Source organism: Mastigoproctus giganteus, chromosome 4 (genome assembly GCF_048544385.1).
Source record: "Mastigoproctus giganteus isolate SK-2022 chromosome 4, ASM4854438v1, whole genome shotgun sequence".
Lineage (NCBI taxonomy): Eukaryota > Metazoa > Arthropoda > Arachnida > Uropygi > Thelyphonidae > Mastigoproctus > Mastigoproctus giganteus.
Window position 1 is genome coordinate 238,225,483 of NC_143578.1, and position 22,967 is coordinate 238,248,449.

Consider the following 22,967-nt stretch of genomic DNA (forward strand, 5'->3'; position numbering starts at 1 on the left):
CGATGAGCCAAAACATTATGACCAGCAAGTCGTTACAAATCGTAGCAACTGCAGGTGAACTACGGCGCATGTGCAGGTTGGGATATGGTATAAAAAACACCTGATACTGAGCTCTGTTAATCAGTGTTACTCTTGTTCTTCAGATGGGAAAGGCAGCGGACTTAAGCAAGTTTGACAAAGGCCAAATTGTAATGGCCAGACGACTGGGGCAGAGATAGCATGGCTGGTGGGGTGCTCACGGTCAGCTGTGGTTAAACCCTACCAAAAGTGGTCCGAGGAGGGGAACCCACGAACCACAGGCGAGGTGTTGGATGACCACGGCTTATCGATGCTCGAGGTGAGTGAAGGCTCTCCCGGATGGTACGTGGCAGCAGAAGGGTGACTGTGGCACAACTTGCCGGTAATTGGAATGCTGGTGACGGGAGTAATGTGTCACAACACACAGTACATTGAACCCTGTGGAAAATGGGGCTGCGTAGCACAGGCCACTCTGAGTGCCCATGCTAACCACGGTTCACCGGCGACAATGCCTACAATGGGCACGTGAGCATCGAAACTGGACCTTGAGTGATTGGAAAAAGGTCATCTGGTCCAATGAATCACATTTCCTGTTGCACCATGTGGACAGCCAGGTACCTGTGCATCGTTTACCTGGGAAAGTGATGCCGCCTGGATGCACCAATGGATGAAAACAAGCCAGTGGTGGCGGTGTCATACTTTGGGTGATGTTCTGCTGGGATACCCTGGGTCCAGTCATTTGTGTGCCGGGCACTCTGACATCTACCACTTACCTAAACATCATTGCTGACCAGGTACACCAACCTTTCATGACAATGGTCTTCCCCTCTGGCGGTGCAGTCTTTCAGCAGGATAATGCACCATGCCACACCACCCGGATTGTTTGAGACTGGTTCGTAGAACATGAGGAAGACTTCCAGGTATTGCCCTAGTCTCCAAATTCCCAGACATCAATCCCATTGAGCATCTGTGGTTTGTGTTAGAACAGCAACTTCGATCTGCAGCGTCTCAACCCTGGACCTTACAGGAGTTAAAGGATCTGCTTGTTACTTGTTGGTAACAGATACCACAAGACACATTTAGAAATCTTATAGCATCCATGCCTCACCAGGTACGAGCTGTTTTGGTTGCACATGGAGAACCAACATCATATTAGGTAGGTGGTCATAATGTTTTGGCTCATCGGTGTATATCAGCAACTGAGAATTCATTTCTGCTAATAAGCAATACTATTATTATATTCAAAACCATTTGAGGTAATAATAACAAAGGTGAAGGGATTTGAAATAATAAGATAGTAAAATTAGCCATATCATATTCTCTGTTTTAGAATATTTAATCTTTCTGGACTGATCTCATAGAGTAATATAATAGTTTCTTGGAGAAATCCTAAAGTTTTTATCTGGGTTTCATCTCGTCTGCTGTCTAGAATGAGTTTAGTAATGTAATGACACCCAGTGTGATTCACTTTCAGTTTAGCATTAGTATTAGTAGAGGCATATGATGCAAGAAAGCAAGCTTATGCAGCATCAGCCAAAAAAAAAAAAAAAAACACACTCCCATTTTGCCCCTCCGTTCGTTCCAAATACCTGTCCAGCTCAGCCTTAAATTTATTTAGGCTATCAACTTCCACAACAAAGGTTGGAAGTCTGTTCCAACCACCCGCTAGCTAAAGGCAAACTTCTGCACATCTATCCTACATCTGTCTTTCCTCAATTTGAATTTATGCCCTCTCAAATGATTGATTATTCTGAGCAAGAGGAAGAATTCCATCAGCATTGAGCAAGCTCAAACCATTCAAGGCTTTATACACCTCAATCAGATCACCTCGCAGGTGCCTAGTCTCCAGACACTGTAATTTGCAAAATTTAAGCCTTTCTTCGTAAGAGCAACCCTTTGTTCCATTCATTAATCTTGTTGCCCTTCTCTGTACTCGTTCCAACAGCTCTACATCCTTCTTAAAATGAGACCTGTATACAGTACTCAAGGTGTGGCCTGACCATTGCCTTATATAAGGGGATATTCACTTCCTTATCCCTGTTATTTCAACCATTTCATCCCTTTTCAGTTTTTTTACTTCCTGAGTTAAAATTAGGTTTGGCTCAGCAACAGCAGTAATTACTGGTGTCACAAAATATTATAATGGAAGCATATTATAATTTGTTTTATTTTGTTGCCATTTAATATAGTATTTCTCCAAAAATTTGAAAATATTTATAACCATAGCCCAAACAATCTTAACTGTTTATGACTGTATCCATAATACTATCCTTAAAATTTTAAGTAGAGATGGATAGTATTCTATACATTTGTTAGAATTTTTATTTTCATTTAGTTTAATTTCTAGCAGTTTAATTTTTCTTAAATTAATTTCACAATTAAATATAATGTTTTGTTTACCTCCAGATGCTGATAAACAAGCACAATAGAAAACTTTGTGCTGGTGCTTGTTTGCTTCTCTCTGCTAAACTGAATGATGTGAAAGGACAAGATCTTAAAAATATTATAGAGGTAAATGAATAAATTAATATTCCATAGGATTTTTCAGAAGCATTTGTCTTCTGAAATATTAAAAAATACACATTTGTATTTTTTGTGACAATGAAATCATTACAAAAATTGGAATGTGACAATGGAGGTGTATTTTCTGACGCTGCAGTATGGTACAATTCCATAAAACGGCATGCATTTACTCTTTGAATGAATGTATAGCAGTACAGTAATTATTCTTTTCATAAAGTATTTTTCTTGTAATTGCAGGGTTATCTAGTGAAAAGAATGATACAAATTTTAATATGGCTTTCAGAAAAATACATTAGAAACTCTTCAATCACGGTTGTTGTTAGTCTAATCTTAGGTAGAGAGAGTAATCCCTCCCCACATACCATTCTGGCTATTTCAGCCTGTGCAACTTTCAAATTGGTACTAAAACCTTTCAAATAGACACTTGTAGCATATGTGCAAGCTTGTTTATGATATATGGTAAGTCATAAATAACACAAAAACACAAAAACTGGCAAGGCTCTTCACAAAGTGCATTAGAAAAGGTGTGACGCCTAAGCAGTGGAATAATGCAATCATAGTTTTGCTGCATAAGAAAGGAGATAAATCAGAAATTGGAAATTATAGACCAATTAGCTTGTTATCCCACATCTACAAGTTGTTCACAAGGGTCATTACTAACAGATTAGAAAGAATACTGGATGAGAATCAACCGAAAGAGCAAGCTGGCTTTAGGACAGGATTCTCAACTATGGATCACCTTCATGTAATATCACAGCTAATGGAGAAAGCAAATGAATATAAAACACCATTATGCCTGGCATTTGTGGATTATGAAAAGGCATTTGACTCCATACAGCATAAGGCAATGTTTCGGGCACTGGAAAGACAAGGCATTGATACCCCATATATTATGATTTTGAAGAAAATATACGAGAGTGCTACCTCCTTTATTAGACTAGACAAAGACAGTAGGAAATTTAAAATTGAGAAAGGAGTTCGACAAGGAGACACAATATCTCCTAAGCTGTTTACTGCTGCCCTTGAGGAAGCTTTCAGAAGATTAGACTGGTCGCAGAAAGGAGTCAATGTGAACGGAGAGTACCTAAACCATTTGCGATTTGCAGATGACATTGTGGTCATAAGCCATGATCCCAAAGAATTAGAGGAAAATCTTAATCAGTTATGCACAGCTAGTAAGGATTTTGGACTAAAGATGAATATGGCTAAAACAAAAGTAATGATGAACAAGTATGCCACAGAAAGAGACATAATGATTGAAGGAGCAGTAATTGAAAAGGTGGAGTCATATACTTATCTGGGACAAGTTATTAGCTGTAATAATGATAAATGGCTGGAAGTCAAGAGAAGAATAAATTTTGGATGGATAGCATTCAGGAAATATAGTCACATACTGAAGAGCAATATCCCAGTTTGTCTGAAACGTAAAATAATGGACCAATGTATACTCCCCACCATGACTTATGGAAGTGAAACTTGGGCACTCACCAAAAGAATGGAAGAGAAGCTGAGAACCACACAGCGAAGAATGGAACGAATCATATTGGGAATAAGACTGTTAGATAAGAAGAGAAACACATGGATTAGGCAACAAACTCAAGTAAAGGACATTCTTATCAAAACTAAAGAACTAAAATGGTCTTGGGCAGGACACATAGCTCGAAGACATGATGACAGATGGACTAAGAAAATAACAGAATGGTATCCAAGAGGAGCTAGAAGAAAACCTGGAAGACAAAGGCGGAGATGGATAGATGAAATTCATGAGTTTGTGGGTAGTAAATGGATGTCCAGTGCTCAAAACAGAAGCAACTGGAAAGTTGCTGGAGAGGCCTTCATCCTGCAGTGGATTGAAAATGGCTGATGATGATGATGAAGTCATAAATTGCATAAACTGGTGTACTATGACCAAAACAGTCGGTACACCAAAAAATACAAAGCAACAACAAAGTTTCTGCAAGCCATAATAGCAAATTGCAGATAACAAGATATCCAAAAATTGTAGCTATGGTAATTATGATCAGAACTCTCAGAAGAAATACACACAGGGCGAAATATCTATTAGTTATGGGTAAGCCTAAGTGGTATCACATATTGTGAAAGCTGAGTTATAAATGGAGGGGGGTGTAGACCAGCTGCATTTCTATTTAACAAAAGTATAACATTTAGAAATATAACATTTCTATTTAACACAAAGTCAATAAGAGGTTATATAAATATAACCTCTTATTGACTTTGTGTTGGGATTCCTTAGGGATGAAGTTTTTGATTAAAGATCATGAATGTTGAAGTTTTTAAAAAAAAATTCTTCTGAAGATCACTAATTTACCAATTAAAACTTTTGTACATATACAGTCTGTCCTTGTATAGCACGATAGTTGCGTTCCTACAAACTCTCGTGCAATGCGAAATCGTGCAATATAAACAACAGACCCTATGGGAAAAGTAGGGTTAGGTGCCGACCACCCAAGATTGAACACACATTTGGAACCAAAACATTACCAAACAATAAATAATCGGGTAATTTTAATCGTTATAAAATACGTTAAGTATTTTATAACGATTAAAATACGTAATAAAAATATTATAATAAAGTATTTTTAGTATTTTTTAATACTAAAAAAGTATTTTTTACGAATAAAATACGTATTTTATTCGTAAAAAATTTATTATATTAAATAAAACAGTTGTAATAAAATACTTACGTATTTTATAATACGTAAGTCGTAATAAAATATTGCTAATGCTTTTGCTTCTATCGTAAGCAGACTTGTTTTTTGTTTGATTTTCTATCCAAACAGATGACAGCCGTTCCATCTCTTCCAATTCTTGTGTCTTAATCTAATGGATTTTAATTACACTTTGAGTTGTTCCTGCTATGAAAGTTGTTTTTATTTTCTCTGCATTCTTTGTAATTCTCGGCGTTGCCTGATTTAGGCCTATAGCACGTGCAATATCACATGGCCTTTCATTTCGCTCAAAGCGTTTCACAATTTCATATTTTTTCTCTATCGACAGAGGCGGACAGAAGCCTTACGGGGGAAACCACGGTGGGCCGGAGGCCGGTGTGATTTTGGCCATAAACCGTAGTATGAGGCCACTGTAAATTTTCCCGGTTAAGAATTTTTGATCCAGTCCGCCTCTGTTTATCGATATTGCTTTTTTTTTTTTCTCTGAATCTGCAGTGTCTTAGCCAGAACGCTTCCTTTTCACACCTTTTAAGTATTTTACTCATTTTTAGGGAATAAAGCACAATTACAAAACGAGGAGGCACGCTTGATACACATAAACAAAGCTGCGCGTGTGTAGCAACTGAATAAACAACACCGTAAAGGCCGAGATACACTATTAACACCTCACATTTTACTAAAGCACATTTCTGGGGGTTACTACCATAAAACAATAAAAACAATTTCCAGTTGCGTTTCTGCTAGTGGAATCTGTTATAAACTGGTAGTAAACTCCATCTAATTGCATTTGCTATTATATCGATAACTGGAATTGTTGGTTTTTACGTTATTATGGTGAAATGTGTTTCCCCTTCACTGATATAAAACACATAAATATATTTTCAGAATCTTCTTCATTCCTATCGTGTTGCGTTCAGTTGGGGTGATTCCGCGTTCGACTGCCATTTCTTGTAAACACAAAGGCGAATCGTGTATAAGCGAATTCGGTTCGTGTTATATAAGATAACGTTCCCCTATTTATAAATCGTGTATGATCGAATTCGTGTAATGTAAACACGTGTTATACGAGGACTGACTGTATACTAAATATAGATTTTTGATCTATATGATAGGTGATTTATTATTCTTGTTATTTCAAATGGTTACGGTTGTTATTTGTTGGGATCTTTATTAAAAGAATGAAAAGTTAAGAAAAATTTATTATATAAAAAAAAAATCACACCAGAAGCTGTGTGCAGCCCTAATAAGATTTTTCTACTTCTGTACCAGTGGTTGCAAACTCATTATGACTTGAGGGCCAAACTAGCATACACACAATGCATGTCAACATGCACAAAAGTGTTTGAAGAAAAAGCTGTCATCAGCAGCCCACAGATTATGGAAAAAATTACAGCAATAAGTGTTATAGTCCACAAAGCTTTAAAACATTCACCAGAAAACTGCCATGTGGAATCAAATGTCAGAGGAACAAGTGCTAGGAAAATTTTGAACTGTGATTTCAATTTGTTTCTGTAAAAACTAACTTGTTTATACATAAAATCATACAGATTATGGGAAAAGATTTCATTGATGACAAACTATGGAAGGCAATCAGAATGTCATAATATTATTTTTTTTTTGTCTAGTGAAACTCATTTTGATTTGAATGGTTAAATCAAAAAAAAAAGAGAATGATTTGTTTATGTGGCTGCATGGAGAATTGCTGTATATGAACAGAAAGCCACTGAATTGGGATGCATTTTATAATTAGAATAAAATCACTGAGAAGGCTTGAGAAAATGGACTGGTGAACAACAGTTGCATGCTGAAATCTCATATTCTATACCAAAATCAATCAGTTTATTCACAGTTTCAACATTTTATTCTACATTAAATAACTGGTAAAATTGGATGCAACTTTTATAAGAGAAAAAAAAAAAAAACACCCCATAATTACACCTATGAATCATTATTGTTTTTGCTTAACCATTGAAATTAGTTAGCTAATAAATGAATGAAACTTGTGTAAACAAATGTATTTTATTTTTTTGCAGGAGTTTAAAGGTTTCCAGTCTGGTATTTCTGTTGAGCGTTTTTTTGCAGAGATAGGCAAATCATAATCCCACTATAAATAAGGCCACAAATTCAAATTTTGTCGGGGGGGGGGTATAGGTGCATAATAGGCTGGGTTGTAAGAAGTTTTCTTTTTCTTTTAGCAAGTGAGTTGCAAATTACTGGAATAAATTACTTCCATGGTTAGTTGAGACTGACAGTTTGGGGAAATGGAAAGATCAGTTAGGGGGTTACATGTATGTGAGAAAGGAAACACATAAAGAGGTGGGGGGGGTTGTTGGTGCAAAAACCTGGCTTGAACCATATGGTTATTATTAACCCTCCAAGATTTGTAGACTATGCAACATTTCTTTTGCGAGGCAATAGAAATTTTTTTTTTTTTTTTTAAACACAGACTCAGTTTATTCATTTTTATCCATTTTATTTATTTTTAAAAATCTTTGTCATTGTATCAGACTACCAATAATAATTGCAGAAAAGATCTAAATATGGATAGTGTACACACTGAGATTTGTAAAGGACATTCTTATGAGTAGAGACTGACTAATATGAGCTATAGAGATTGGTAACTAGGTGCTCTAGAGAGGGGAGTTCTCACTGAGGTTTAAGTTTCTGAAAGGAGATAAAATTTTTAATCATTGGAGTAAGTTCTCTATGGGTATAAAACTGATGGCTTAGTGGTTGGTTGGATTGCTATCTGTGAGATAGCAATCAGCAATCCAACCAACAAACAGGGTTTTTAATTTTTTTTTGCTAATGCAGTGAAAGCTTCCTTGCACTTCCAGTATTAATAATGGCAATGTGACAGGAAGAATTTTAAATTTATTATTAGAGTATAGTAATTACAAAGAACACAAAAGACTGTTTCATTGGCAGCAAAAATCAACACATGAGATAATGATTTCATCTCTAATGTGGTTTCAATCCTAACCTTGATGGAATCTTGGTAGGGACTAGAATGTTCTCAAAGATGGAAATTGAAAGCATATATATGATTTTAAAATTATTTGATGCCTGTATTGAAATTCCTTCCTCCTTTACTATTGAGCTTTGTTAGTAGCTGAGAGTTATAATAAAATCTTTATCACTGTTTTTACTTTCATTTAAAGAAACCATTTGGATAACATTAGTATATTTTCATTTTAAGCTTTTTTTTCCCAATTTCCTGAATTAATTTTACTTATTTTTCTGTTTTTCCCCCTCCTTGCAATAAAGTATTTTTATTAACACTTTATATTGTTCCCTTGCCTCCATGCGCACTCAGTCTTTTTTAAAAGAATTGATGAAACTTGTAATGATTAAATATTTAATGCCAAAAATGGAAATATCAAGAAATTGATATTTTTCATATTTACATTATGTTACTGTTTTTGTAGTAAAAAACTTCATTCTATTAATTTCTCCAAGATATAAGATTAAAATAAAATTCACTCTAATTTTAAAAAATATATATTTTTTATTGCAGAAAACTGAATCTGTATTTCGTGTGAACAGAAAAGATTTACTTACATCTGAATTTGGTGTTCTTGTTGCCCTAGAATTTTCCTTACACCTTCCAACTAGTGAAATATCACCACATTATCAGCGCCTTCTCTACGAGTCCTGATGTTTGCAGCAAAACTGTCTTTGTTTGTGTCAGTTAACATTTATTAAACCATCAGTCACTCTCCTTTCAGTGGCACTCTAGAATTCTTCTCATTTCCTCTGGCTTACTTCAATAAATAGACTAGAAATTCAGTCTTATGAAGGTTAATTTGAAGAAGCTGGTATACTTTTTTTTATTGAAATTTCGGTAAAAAAAAAATGTCAATTGATCAAAAATATGGTATACCATTTGAGTCTGTTCTATTTTAATATAAGTTGTACTTTTGAAGTGCATATGAGTGAGCACAAAGAAAACAGTGACTATATTTATCAAAATTGTGTAAGACCCTAGTCATGTGTGAATGAGTGATAGTGGCATGTTAATGTCCAGAATCGGTGATAAAAAAATCAAGAATTTTACTTGCTAAGGATGTAGCATATGCTTTTAATTGCAACTTTTTGTTAACCTCTATTGAATTGGTATATAAATTGTTATATTTGTTGTTATAGAAAAATAAGTCAGTTTTAAATTTTTTTTTGATAATAGTGTGTTATTTTAATGTGCCATTGATATTATAATATAGGAAATATATAAATCCAAAGATTATGATAATTTTTTTATTGTAATTTGTTCAATTAAAGAAGGCTGAAATTTTTAGAATATAAAGGCTGCTGTAGCCAAATGATTAGGCATGAGGGTGCATAAGTACACGTGCTTTGAGTGACTGTGGTTCAAGCCTATGTAACTACTAAGTACGGTGCTATTCTCTCTGACTGTGTAATCATCCTGAAGCATAAAAAGAAAATTTAATTTTAATTGTTTATTTGTTAAATCAATTACATAGGATTGTTTTCCTCAAAACTTTCTTAAGAAGTTTTCTTTTTTTTTTATTCTTTATTTGAAATTTTATAATCACAGAATTAATTTTTATGTTTTTATAGAAAGTTGGAGAATAATATATTTTTTAAGTATTGATTATATCATCTCTGATATTAGAACAATAGGGTGGAAACTATAAAAATATCTCAAGAATGATAGGATTGATCACAGCCAAATAATATTGGGCAGTTATCTTGATATAAATTTTCAGGGATTTTCTCCTTAACCACGAAAGATAAAGAATAACATAAATTCCTCCAATCCCTGATAGGAATTAAACTAGACCTCTCCAAAATTAGACTGCTTTAAGAACAGGATGGATGCCCTTGAAGGATGTGGAGCTACAGAGAAGGACGAGATTGGAGAGGGAGGGACAAAGGGGTGCTCTTACAAGAATGGCTCCAGTTCTGCAGATTGCAGTGTCTGGAGACTAGGCACCTGTAAAGTGATCTGATAGAGGTGTTTAAGACTTGAGCAAGCTCAGTGCTGATGGGATTCTTCCTCTTGCTCATACCACACACAAGGGGGCACAAATTCCAAGTGAGGAAGGATGGTTGCAGAATAGATGTGCAGAAGTTTGCCTGCCTTAGCCAGCAGGTGGTTGATTGTTTGAACAAACTTTCATCTGTTGTTGTAGAAGTTGATAGTTTAAATAAATTCAAGCAAGAACTAGACAACTATTGGAAGGAATGAATAGGTGAAGATGTCTTTTTTTTTTTCTTCTTTTTTTTGGCTGACGCATCATTTTCCACTGCTAATGCTAAACTTATAAATATGAGCTAATATTATAGGTGAAATAGAATTTTTCAATACTCTGATTTAGTCGCTCCATTTTTTGAATTAATCTTTTGATAAAATACAGTCAGTTAGCTAATTAAATGAAATGAATCCATTTGATCTTAGTAGATGAAAAATTAGAGAATAATAAACTGAGTATTTTTTTCGACATTGTATGACTTTTGTAGCTATTTTTCATTATGGAAGTAGTCCTGCAACTTCTTGAAAGTTTACATAATTAAGGCTACATTCATTTCAGTTAAATTGCTCATTAAGGATTTTATATAGCCATAAGTATTATAATCGTGTTTCCTTCCATTTTTGAGATATTTGAACATGTGGAATGTAATTTCCAATCTGTATTTTCAGTTCATCAGCAGTTTTGGAAGCAATTTTTGAACAGGACATATTGTTAACAGGAATAGAACAAAACTGTCTATTCAAATAAATTTAGTTTGTGGGAATTGTAATATTTACTTTATTTTAGTGTTGATGTTACTGATTTCCACTGGGAATTTTTTCCCTTAATGTTGATTTTTATGCAAATGTATCAAGATAGATTCCTCTTTTAACACAGTTCCATTCTTTCAGTTTAATATGTAAATATAAAGTGAATTCAGAATAATTAATTTAATATTATTAAGGAGGAATCTGGTATTAATGTTACAAAAAAATTTAAAAATCAGATTTTCATATAATAAGTAACCACCAAGGTGTTGAGCAACTTATCCATTCTTAAAGTAAATGTTTTTAGAAACTTTTCCCAGCAAAAGTTAAAATTCAACGGCTTTCAATTTGATAGTCATTAGTATTTTTTAACTCTAAATGCTCAACTTTCTACTGATGGGGTGACAATTAGCATTGAAAGAGTCATCGAGGAAACAGCAGAAATTTCCTTATTTGGTTAATAGTCATTTTGAAATAGTCTGGATAATCATTTGGTATTCAGTATGCTTATTAGCAGGTCTCAAACATTTTGGCATTTGCCCATGGTATAGACTTTGAAGATTACCAAGACAAACAATACATTTGTGGTTTTTTTTTTTTTTAATCTATATAAATTGAAGATATTTAATTTCTTTATTTTCTCAGGATATTTCTTTTAATGTAAAAGGAATCTTTATATTAAAAACTAGTAATGATTTTAAAAATTTTAAATTAAAATAACATTCTTTTAGCGTGGCTTTTATCTTTTATCTGCTTTATTGATTGCATTAGAACTGGAGCAATATGTCTGAAAAAGTCAGATTTGTCACTATTGGGTATATAAAGGTGTGCTTGTCTTCTCACTCATATAAAAGATATTAGATTAGCATTAGTTGAGGCATACGATGCAAGAAAGCAACCTTATGCAGCATCAGCCAAAAAAAAAAAAAAAACTCCCTTTTCACCCATTCATTTACTCCAAATGCCTGTCTAGCTCAGCCTTAAATTTATTTAAGCTATCAACTTCCACAACAAGAGATGGAAGTCTGTTCCTGCAATCAACTGCCACCTGGCTAAAGTCAAATTTCTCCACATCAATTCTACAACTGTCTTTCCTCAATTTGAATCTATGCCCCCTCAGGTCCATAATCTGAGCAAGAGGAAGAATCCCATCAGCATTGAGCTTGTTCAACCCATTCAAGGCCTTATGCACCTCAATCAGATCACCTCACAGATGCCTAGTCTCCAGGTGCTTCAATTTGCAGAACTTAAGCCTTTCTTCATAAGAGGACCCTTTGTTCCCCTCACCAATCTTGTTGCCCTTCTTTGTGCTTGTTCTAGCAACTCTACATCCTTCCTAAAATGAGACCTCCAGATATGTACACACTACTGAAGCTGTGGCCTAACCATTGCCTGGTACAACAAGATAACTACCTCCTTGTCCCTGCAAGTAAAATTCCTATATATCATCGACAAGACTCCATGACCTGCTCTGGTAGCCCATCTGCACTGCTCAGCAAACTTCATATCTGACTGTACAATTACCCCAGGTCTTTTTCATTCTCCACTTCTCTGAGTGTAGTACCACACAATTGGTACGTTTCTCTTGGGTTACCTGCTACCCATATGCAGTACTTTGCATTTGTCAATGTTAAACTTCAGTTGCCACTTCTCAGCCCATTTGCCCAACTTATCTAGATCCTGTTGCAGTAGCATACTGTTGTTAACAACCCTGCCAACCTTTGTGCCATCTGCAAACTTGGACATTAAGCCTGATATGCCTTCATCAATATCATTGATGAATATACAAAACAACAATGGGACCAGCACTTGAACCCTGGGGAACTCCACTAATAACATTTAGTCCACGAAAAGCGGTGTCCATTGATTACCACTCTGTCATCTCCCACTCAACCATCCCTTTATCCATCGTAGCAACTTGCTCTTAATGCCATACCGCTCCAGTTTGTACAGCAGTCTTCCATGTGTGACAGATGATAACACCATTGTCACTCTTAATACACTGTTGCAATTTAAAAGTGTGTTGTAACAATGGCATGTCATTTGTTACATAGAAAGAAACTAAAGACTGCATAAATTATCATGTGAAATTTATTAGAAATTAAAGATTTACATATAACATATAATGGGGTTTGGGAGAGGCTGGTAGCTCCTTTTCTCCACATCATACCTTATATGTAAATAACTTTAATTATACATAGCCAGTAGGCATTCTCTCAGATTTCTCCAAGCCTCAGAAGAAAGGAAAAACAAGGTAGCTAGCTCCCTGTACATAAGGTAATCCCCTTCCCATTATAACTTATGATGAATTTCTTTAAAGAATTTTGCACATGATAATTTATACAGTCTTTTGTTCTTTTCTATGCTATATTGATGAACGAGTTTTAAATATTGGATTAATTCTGGAAGGGAGTCACAGTACCAAGGGTAATTTGAAAATCTGTTCAATGTATTTTTAAAAAATTGGAGCTTTCAAATAATAATTTAAACTTGTGTTAACCCAATGTACCATTTTGTGTATGCTGATTAGTTAATTTATTCACAGCTATGAATTTTTTTTAAGTTACAGTACAGTATTATCCTTTGAAAGATAATTTCTCGTAAAAAATGCAAAAATTTATATAAAATATTCTTAAAAAGTTTCAGCCTTTTTAACATTAGAATTTGTGATAAAAAAAATTAAAACTATTCAAAGTGATATCAGTTTTTGGATTACTCTCTGCTAGTGTGATCATTAAGATATAACTGAATTATTTTGTCTGTAAACTAGGTGTTACCATTTCTGATCTCATATGTTTTAGACTTTCTGCCCATAGTTGATTATATTCCTTTATAAAAAGTTTTCAAAGTCAAGACTTAGTTGTAAATAATTGGAAATATGCAAAGCAGGTAGTTGGTTTGCATTTATCAGTTTTTATTTAAGACTCATTTTGACATAAGTGAAAATTTTAGATGTAATGCAAATATAATTTGGCATAGAGTTATAAAGTTTTGCTGTTGTATTAACTGCAATGTCATGAGTAATGTTACAAAAGCTGATAAAGCTTTTATCTGTCTTGTTGTTTTAAGTAGTCTTATTAGTGCATCATGCACATTCTACTTGTGTGGGAATTCTTTCAGGTTATTTCATTAGCATTTTCTTAATAGAAACTTTTTAAGCATCCAGAGTGTAGTTGAGATTTGAATGCCAGTGGTACAGAAATGACATTGGAAACAATTTGCTTTAAAAATTTTAATGCATATGCTGTTTATTTGAAAGCATTACTAGTGAGCAAATACGAATTTATACTTAAACAAATATGACAAATAATAGTGTAAGGCTTATAATTTTGAAGGGCCAGTGACAACTTCTGGCCCATGTTCTGCTGCATTAATTGGATTACTGTTTGAAATTAGGTATATATATATATATATATATAAGCAATTATTTTAGAAATACTAGTTTCACTATCAGCTTTGCAAATAGCTAGATGCTGATCACTCGTGATTAAATTACTGTTTTTGATTTTGAAGGATGGCCACAGCAAGGTCATCCACAGCTTTCTTCTCCAAAAACTGCTTTAAGCATTTCATTGGGTTTCTGTTGCAGTTTTCTCTAATTTGAAAAATTTTGGTGCAAATTCAGTGCTCAGTACTCATTTTAAAATGCAGTGAAGCACATAAAATACCTTTATTCAATGCATGTTAATTCAGATTGACTACAGATAAATTAGTGATTTATGCATTGTTATGTCTAGATGAGTCATCAAACATGTTGCTAAAAGTTGCAACTTGCCATTTCACTACAATTTAAAGATATACAGAAGTCAGTTCCCAAACATTTTGACACATCTTGTAAGAATCATAGCCTCCATGCCTAAACTAAACAAGCACTACGTGGAATACAAAATTTATACCCGGTGTAGTGTGCTTAATTGCTAACAATGTAAGATGACTATTTTTATTTCCTGTGCAGGAAAGAAAAGATAATAAACCAGTTTGACATTTATATCTGACATTTCTTCCTCCTCTACTCTTACTTTACATTGAGTATGAAACCTTTTGAATTAATTATATTGTACTTTACTCTGACAGTTGGTAGGGGAATTAAAACTAGTAAAAGAGATTTACAAGCATGTTATTTAGTGTACATGACTTACTTCTCTGTTAAAATTAGAAATCATATAGCGATTTTACCTGTGGAAATTCTTTACAAAAATCTTGTTTCATTAATGTGGTGCTTCATATATTGTAGCTTAGTTTTGTGTATTAGCATTCTGTTTTTAAATTCGTATGCAAAATACTGTCCTTCAATATTTCTATTAAGTAGTAGAAATACTGAAGGATAGTGTGTTGTGTTTCACTTACTATAAGTATGTCACTCTCTCACTTCTGAAGTTCTGCATATAATACAAATTCTAATCATGATTTCAGACAGCTGATCATGCAAATCACTTTTTAAAATTTTTTTTTTTTTTTCATTTTTTAAAATGCAGTCCATTTAAATGGAAGTTTTTAATTCCTTTAAATGTGTCTCTAAAAATTACCTGCAAATGTCTTTAGGTCTGCAATTTATATTTATTGCTGCTATTAAGTAGTAGAAATGCTGAAAGGCTACAAGCACAAGTACTAGGAACAAGTTCTTGGTAGGTACAAATACTAGGAACAGTAATATTCATCATGGTGACATGGCCAGGTATTTATAGTGGCATTGTTTATCATTATGCAGCATGGTACACTCATGTTTTTCACACTGCAAAACCATCTAAGTTTGACAGTTGTGTGCTGAATTATAGTTTATTAATAGCATTAAAAAAGTCTTTGTATGCACAGGGCTTATGATGGAAAATTATAATTGCCACAATTGAAGTGAAGACTTTTTTTTTTTAAATTCTTTTGTTACCTGGCTCAAATATTGAATTTGGTATAATTGCCACAAGAAACGTGAGTGTGACTTATCATGCTCCATTGTTTAGAAAGTAGCAGCACACCTCAAAGTTTAGTGTACAGTTGTTTAGCTTTAAATTGTTTTGAATAGACATATAGTTTCAGTTACAATTTTCCAATTTTTGACCAGCATGATATAGGAATAAATATATTATTGGTTACTCATTGGTAAAAATTTGTTTGAGGTTGAAGTACATATAAGAAATTGTCGATTCACCAGTGTGACAGTACAATAGTATATGCAAGTTTCCACATGACCACAAAATATGTTAAATATTTCTTTTTGTTTTCTATCTTGTAAACACTTCTGACCCTACATAGCCATCTTGTAGCATACATTTAGTGACCAGATTTTTTTTTTTTTTTTTAAACCCAAAACACGAGAGGTATTAGAACCTATAGTACTTAGTACCATGCTTGGGCTGGAGGTTGAAAAGATGAAAGAAGATATTTGTTGACATTAGACTTGAACTTCTGTAGACTGTAATTTTCAGGAAATACATATGAAGGAAGGTTGTTCCAGAAAATGGCAGTTGAATGAATAAACGAGAAAGATGAAAAGTAGGTTCTGTGAGTTTGAAGTTGGACAGTAAATGGATGTTGGCTGGTGACAGCATGTGTTCAGACTGTTTTGAAAGAGAGATCGGGAATTATAGAAGCCAATTCAGAAGAACAGTGCCCATGGAAGTATCTGTAGAAAAGGCTTGCAGCAGAAACAGTACATCTATGAGACAGAGTGGAGAGACTGTTAGAGAGGAGTCATTAATTAATCTAACTGCCCTCTTCTGAATGGCATGTAGAAGCCTAAGAGAGGTTTTGGGGGCACTGTCCCAGATCCTGGTAACCAAAGCAAGACACTTTATTGTAATGCGGCCACATTATGAGTTTTTATCATTTCTATTTATGATGAAAAAAATGTACTTGATAGCTGCATTAGTTCCAGATTGGCATAATAGTCCTTCACTATCTGCTTTAAATTTTCATGAAGGATTTAATTTTTTTGAGAAATTTGGAAATCTGCCCACACATATAATTATATTGATTGAAGTGATTTTGTGAAATCTGTAATATTTAAATTCACTAAAATGTCTAATTTTCTGAAACAGAAGAATAAAGATCACTGAATACCATGAAGACTAGAACACTCAGTGACAATTTTATTAATGCAAATTGTGCTACTCCTGTATGTCAGCTATAATACTCAGTGGGTAGTAATGTGCTGCTGGTTTCTGAACAATGGATAAAGCTAATCCATGCTCATGATCCTTTTGTCCAACTTTTAATGCTTAGACTGATGAAAAATTTGAATAAATTGTATATATGCATTGCTCAGTAGTGTAAGGAATATTGTATGGTCTGAATTAATCCTTACATTTTGTATTCTCTCTCTCTTTCTCAAATTAGTAATGAATTAGACGGAATACTTTGTAAACTTATATTTTTTATATTACTAATAGAAACAAAGTTAAATATTACAAAATACTAATATAAATAGCATGACTAGATATTATGAAATAAGATTCATAGTACTGCAATTTCACTACTTTTGTCTTTAAAACAAAAATTATTATGCTATTACTCTACATAAATTAAATATCTTATAGTTCATGGACATGCTGTTGGTATGGAAATTAAGAAGGAAAAAGATTTTATATGTAACCATGTGGCAAACTCCAGAATTAGTGCAGTTAAACACTGGATTTTTTTTTATTATATTGTCACTTTGATGCTATAGTGCATGTGATATAAATTTTTGTATCTTTATGCAATTTCTGAATAATCATCACTTCTATTTAATGAAGATAAATTTTACTTTTTTTCAGTTCTTTATGTTTTAACAGTACAAAGACTAATACTCTTAAAACACATTTTTTTTTATACCTGTCAACTAAAACTCGAGTATTATAAATAGCAGCCAAATAATAATACTGTCAACTTCTGAAGGATTGCTTACAGAGTACAATAACAGTAATCTATAATTTCCAAACTATAGTAGACGCTCAATTAATCGGGGAGGTCAAGAAATTGATTTCCCTGGATAATCGATTAAGTGGTATTTTTTAAAAAAAACATTTAAATCTTTTTTTTTTTTTTTTTTATTCCCATTTGTTTGTTTGTTGTTTGGTTTTTAGGAGCATTAGCAACTAAGGCCATATTGCTCTGGGGATATGCAGTGGTCATTCCCTGACCTTTCCGCATTCTCTGTATTTGGTGGTCACAGGCTCGAACCCCGGTCTAATCAAGAAGCGTGTGCTATGCACTGCTGCTCCTGCCCACCTGGCTGCGGAGGCACCTTGTTCCCATTTATTCTGCAACCCACTTAAACCGACCCCGGATAATCGGGAGTCTACTGCATTACATTTCTTATGTCTGTCTTGCAAGTCTTACAAAGTTTTATAGAGTTTTTATATTATATGTTAGTGCCATTCTTTTGTGTTTGCTCATTTTTTTGCTTAGCCATTGCTTCACCCAATTTTAAATATGTTTTTGGCATTTTTTAAACATATTTATATAATAAACCATAAATAAATAAGAAATGTAATATAGTAATGCACAATTCAAAAATCTAGATGATTCTTGATATGAGTTGTGATGGATTCTGATGTCCTCCTTGTATCTATGATATTATGTCACTTCTTTTAGAAAGATAAAACAAGCAGCTATATCACACCTCTCAAGCAAACCACACATGATTTGATTGAGTGATATCTAGGTCAAACTTAATTTGAAATTCTCCTTACAGCAGCCTTCTCCATTGTAATTATTTTTGTATTAGGGTCTCGCTGATTGCAAAGGTTGTGCACATTCTTGGCCCTCATAGCATAGAGGTTATGATCACTGTCTTCCACACTTTGTGGAAAAAGCCCAAGTTTACATCTCAAGAGGGCTGTGGGCCACTTCCCCAAAACAGCTTTTTTCATCCAAAAAAATAGGCAAACTTACCATAGAAATGCATATGGTTTACAAACAGAATACATTGGCACCTCACTTCATAGCCTTTGTTGCTTTAGTGTACAAACTTTTTTTTTTTTTTTTTTTTTTTTTGTGTGAGATTTGGGAAGCATGACCAAAAATATTTAATCTTCAAAACAGTCTTGTGTTCTGTTAATGTCAGTGCACCATATTCCTTCTTTTTCTTAAAGTTTATTAACTTTTCTTTATCATTAATAAAACTGGGGAATCACTTTCCTATATGATATGAGTTAAAGTGCTCCATTTTTCCACAAAAGTAACATTTTTTTCTGCTTTTCAGTTCTGTTCTTTATATTATATTTTCTCTCTCTCTCTCTCTCGTGCATATATTATCATCATGGATAGCATCACATGTACATTAATTAAATTATGCTTGCTGTAATAATCAGAGAAGCTTCAATTGCCAGAACATCATTAATAGTGAACTTTACTGAATGTCTGATAATTTTATCCTTACAAAGAGAATAAGTAACAACTTTTCTATTTTCAGTGTGTTTTTTATAATATACAAAAAAATGAGAAACCATCAAGAATATTATAAAATGCATCCATTTTTTCAAATTGTTGTATTTTATAGTAGTAGCTATGGTGATGCATATTTGGAAGTGAAAAGAAAAAAAAAAGTGTAAATTTGTGCTGAAGTAAAACAGCTTTGGATATGGTGTGCTGATTTTTATACTTTGTGATTTTGTTTATCAGTTTACTGCTTGCATCAAGCAAATCATTGATTCACTGCTTGCATCAAGCTTCTCAAAAGTAGAAGAGGAATTCAGTTATGTGATGTGTTTTGTCATAAATGTAGTGAATGTTGTTTCAAGTATTTTTATTGAAAGAGTTGTATTTAAACTCTCTTGCTTGGTCTAGACCAGAGCTTCTCAAACTGTGGTCCATGGGCCCTTTGGGGATCTGTGGAGATACTCCAGGGGTCTGCAAATGTGAAATTTCTTATATTTTAAAAACCGTAAGAATTTACAGAGTATCAATTTTGTTAAACTTGGGGGACTGTGGAAAAGTTTTCAAAATAAGGAGAAGCAGATGCTACTATGTCATTAAAGATGAAAATGCTGGTCAGGGCTATAGTAATTACAAAGCCATTAAGTTAGAATATGTTGGATGAAAGGCATAACATGGTCTTACCGTTAATTATGTGAATAACACTAATCTCACATAAGTCGATTAATTTACTTACTTAATGTTAAATGAATAGTTAATTATAAGAACAGCCATCATCTAAGACACCACTGCTAAGCTAATTAGATCTCTGTTATGTTTTTGAATCCCCTTTGAAATTATCAAAGAAAATTTAGTGACATCATTAGTAAAAACAGATGACTAGCTGACAGAAAACTGTTAGCCTTACTGAGTGGTTATCATTTTTTTTTTTACTTCCATTGGCCTAATTATAGAATAATTGTTGACATCATGAGGATTCAGAGATGTCACCAATCTATTTAGTTTAGTAACTGGATGTATTGGCTGTTGGTTATTCTTGTAATGTTCCATGTAGCAGTCAGCAAAACTAATTAACCAATCAGCATGTGAGATGAGTGTTATACATCACGTAATATGCATTGTTTTTAAGCCAGATTTTTTTTTTTTTTTTTAAGCTTTTTTTTTTGTGTAGAAAATCATTTTATCCACTAGCTGTGCCTATTCCTTTTTACCCATTAAAAAGGATAAAAATGAATAGGCACAGCTAGTATTTAAAGATTAGTTTAGGTTATCGAGTGCATCTGCTAACCTAACTTATCCTTCAGGCACTGTGATTTTTAGCAGATGCATCTGCTAACAGATTAAGTGTAAAGACTACAATATACTTTATCGTATTTTTCTCCTTAAGGAGGAATTTTAAGATTTGTTTACTAGTGAGATCTAAAGAAATTAGTGACTAAAATTTATATGTCATTCTATATATGTTAGTGCATAACGTGCTTCATTTTAGTTGCATTCTATACCATGTGGGAAAATATTATCTAATGAGATGTAAATTATGTAATAAGTATATCACAAGGGAAGATGTAAATTGTATAATGTAATCTTTTGCTGTTTACTTTTTTTCCTTTATAATATTGCAATTTAATAGATAGAATCGCCATAACCCATAAAATTTCAACTAGCGTGCGTGTGTATGTCTCTGTATGGTATAACAACTTCATAATACCAGCTCTTTCTCTGGGCATGGCATTGTTTGTATTTTTTCCTGTTTTGTCTTTGATTTTAAATGACTAATAATCAGAAAATGTTTATGATGGCGGTGTCCTGTATTGCTGTTATGAATATTTTCTTTAAGCTAGTTAGCAGGCTGTATATAAATATGTAGCCTGCTGGCTAGCTTGCCAAGTGTATGACCACAGTGAGATTTTGTACCTCTTGATCTTTTAATGGCAAATTTTGATGGTGTCTGTGAAAAAACAAAGTGAGTTATTTTAGTATGACTTCGTCAATATAGTGATATCTTTCTCACGAAGCTCCAGTTTTGTTTTGTGTTTTGTTTTTTGACAAGTTCCATATATTTTTTTATCACAGAAGCTCAGATTTTTAGATCCATCCAGTTTATATGTGCACATTGTCAACCTTGATAGCTAAGCCTTCAAGATATTTTCCTTTAGAGAGTCACTAGCTTTTTCAAATCTTTATTGTATTTAGTAGCATGATTTTAGAGACAAGTAAATACCATGCATTTTTCCTATATTTATGATCATTGCTTTTATAAGGTTTTGGGGAGCATACCCTAGGGTCAAATATGCACAGATTTCTATTCAGTGAATTCACTGAATACCTCTGTACAGTAAGTGTCAGATATGGTTCATAGACCTTTCTTTATAAGGGTACAGCAGAAACTGATGTAGAAATAGTTGAACTTTATTTAAACTTCAGCCTTTATGCACCTTGCTCATAGATCTGTAAAATATCAAGCATGGAAACTGTTCTTCTAACTTAAATATAGAAAGATTTTGCTTAAATGGCTGCTACTTAATCTACGTAATACTGCATTCAAGCAATGCAGCTGTTTATACGTAACTAGTCAGTAGTTAAAAGTGGAAATGTTGATACAGCTTCCAGTCAGAATGCACTTTAGGAACATTTGCTGTTGTTGATTGTAGTGGCAATTTTAGCTGTCGTTTACTAATTTTAGTGCACGCAGTAATGTGTTTTAATTTTTTTTATTAAAGTTGTAATGTGAGAGTAGTCTAAATATTAGATATGATTTTTAGTATATACTCTGTTGGGCAATAAAGAAATTATTGTGATAATGGAAAGTGATTTAAATAATTTATGCGATAAGTAACTATACTAAGTTTTGTGTCTCGTCATTCATGATGTAGAGAAAATTCTCTCACCCATTTCAATTTTATAATGGTTGAGCAATAATTTTTGGTTAATGTATTTGTTTGAAGAATTTGTACTTGTTTATACCATGTTTTTTTAGTGAACTAGATAGAAAATTTTGATAGTGATTTTATGCTTTTAAATATATTAAGTTTTTGTCTAACATGTGTTAATCTTTATTTTGATAATAGTGGATTCCGACCTGTTATTTGTATGTTCTATCCAGTGCTGTTAAAGTAAATTGTTGATTTTTTTGTGTTCATGGACAAGCAAAATAGTTTTTTCATAATTTTCTGTAATAAAGAAGATTTCTGACCAAAAAAATTAACTTAAATTTTTGAGAATAAGCTTTGTAATGTATATCATATTATAAAATTTGATGGTAAGATCACTGCTGTTAAATAAAAATTCAGTGCAGATCTTCCTCCTTTAAAAATACAACATTAATAATGACTAAACAAAGAAATTTATTATTAAAAATTGTGTATATATATATATATATATATATATATTCCTTGTTATGTTTCAGCAATTTTTGCACTTTGTCACACACGTTATATCAAAGTGAGTGGCAAAATTGAAAAATATCTATTACACGGAGTGTATTTTTTACTTTTCACTACTTAATGTAAGTAATTGCATTTTCTTTCATTATCTGTTGCATAAAAGTAAAGATATTTTTGTATATTTTTCTTTCTCCAAACCATTTCTTTTATCAAGATTAATTCTAACGCTATAACATAAGAGCTGAACAATAAATGATTTTA

General features: G+C 33.1%; 1 protein-coding gene across 1 annotated transcript in view; it reads left to right on the forward strand.

The window, feature by feature from the left end:
* The window catches only part of LOC150087525 (CDK5 and ABL1 enzyme substrate 2-like), a 138,595-nt gene extending 129,706 nt beyond the window's left edge, over window positions 1-8,889 (forward strand). The window contains exons 11-12 of the mRNA XM_090372515.1: window positions 2,425-2,529; window positions 8,749-8,889. Coding sequence (XP_090228641.1) covers window positions 2,425-2,529; window positions 8,749-8,889 — 246 coding nt within the window. The remainder of the gene's footprint in view (window positions 1-2,424; window positions 2,530-8,748) is intronic.
* The last annotated feature ends 14,078 nt before the right edge of the window (window positions 8,890-22,967 follow it).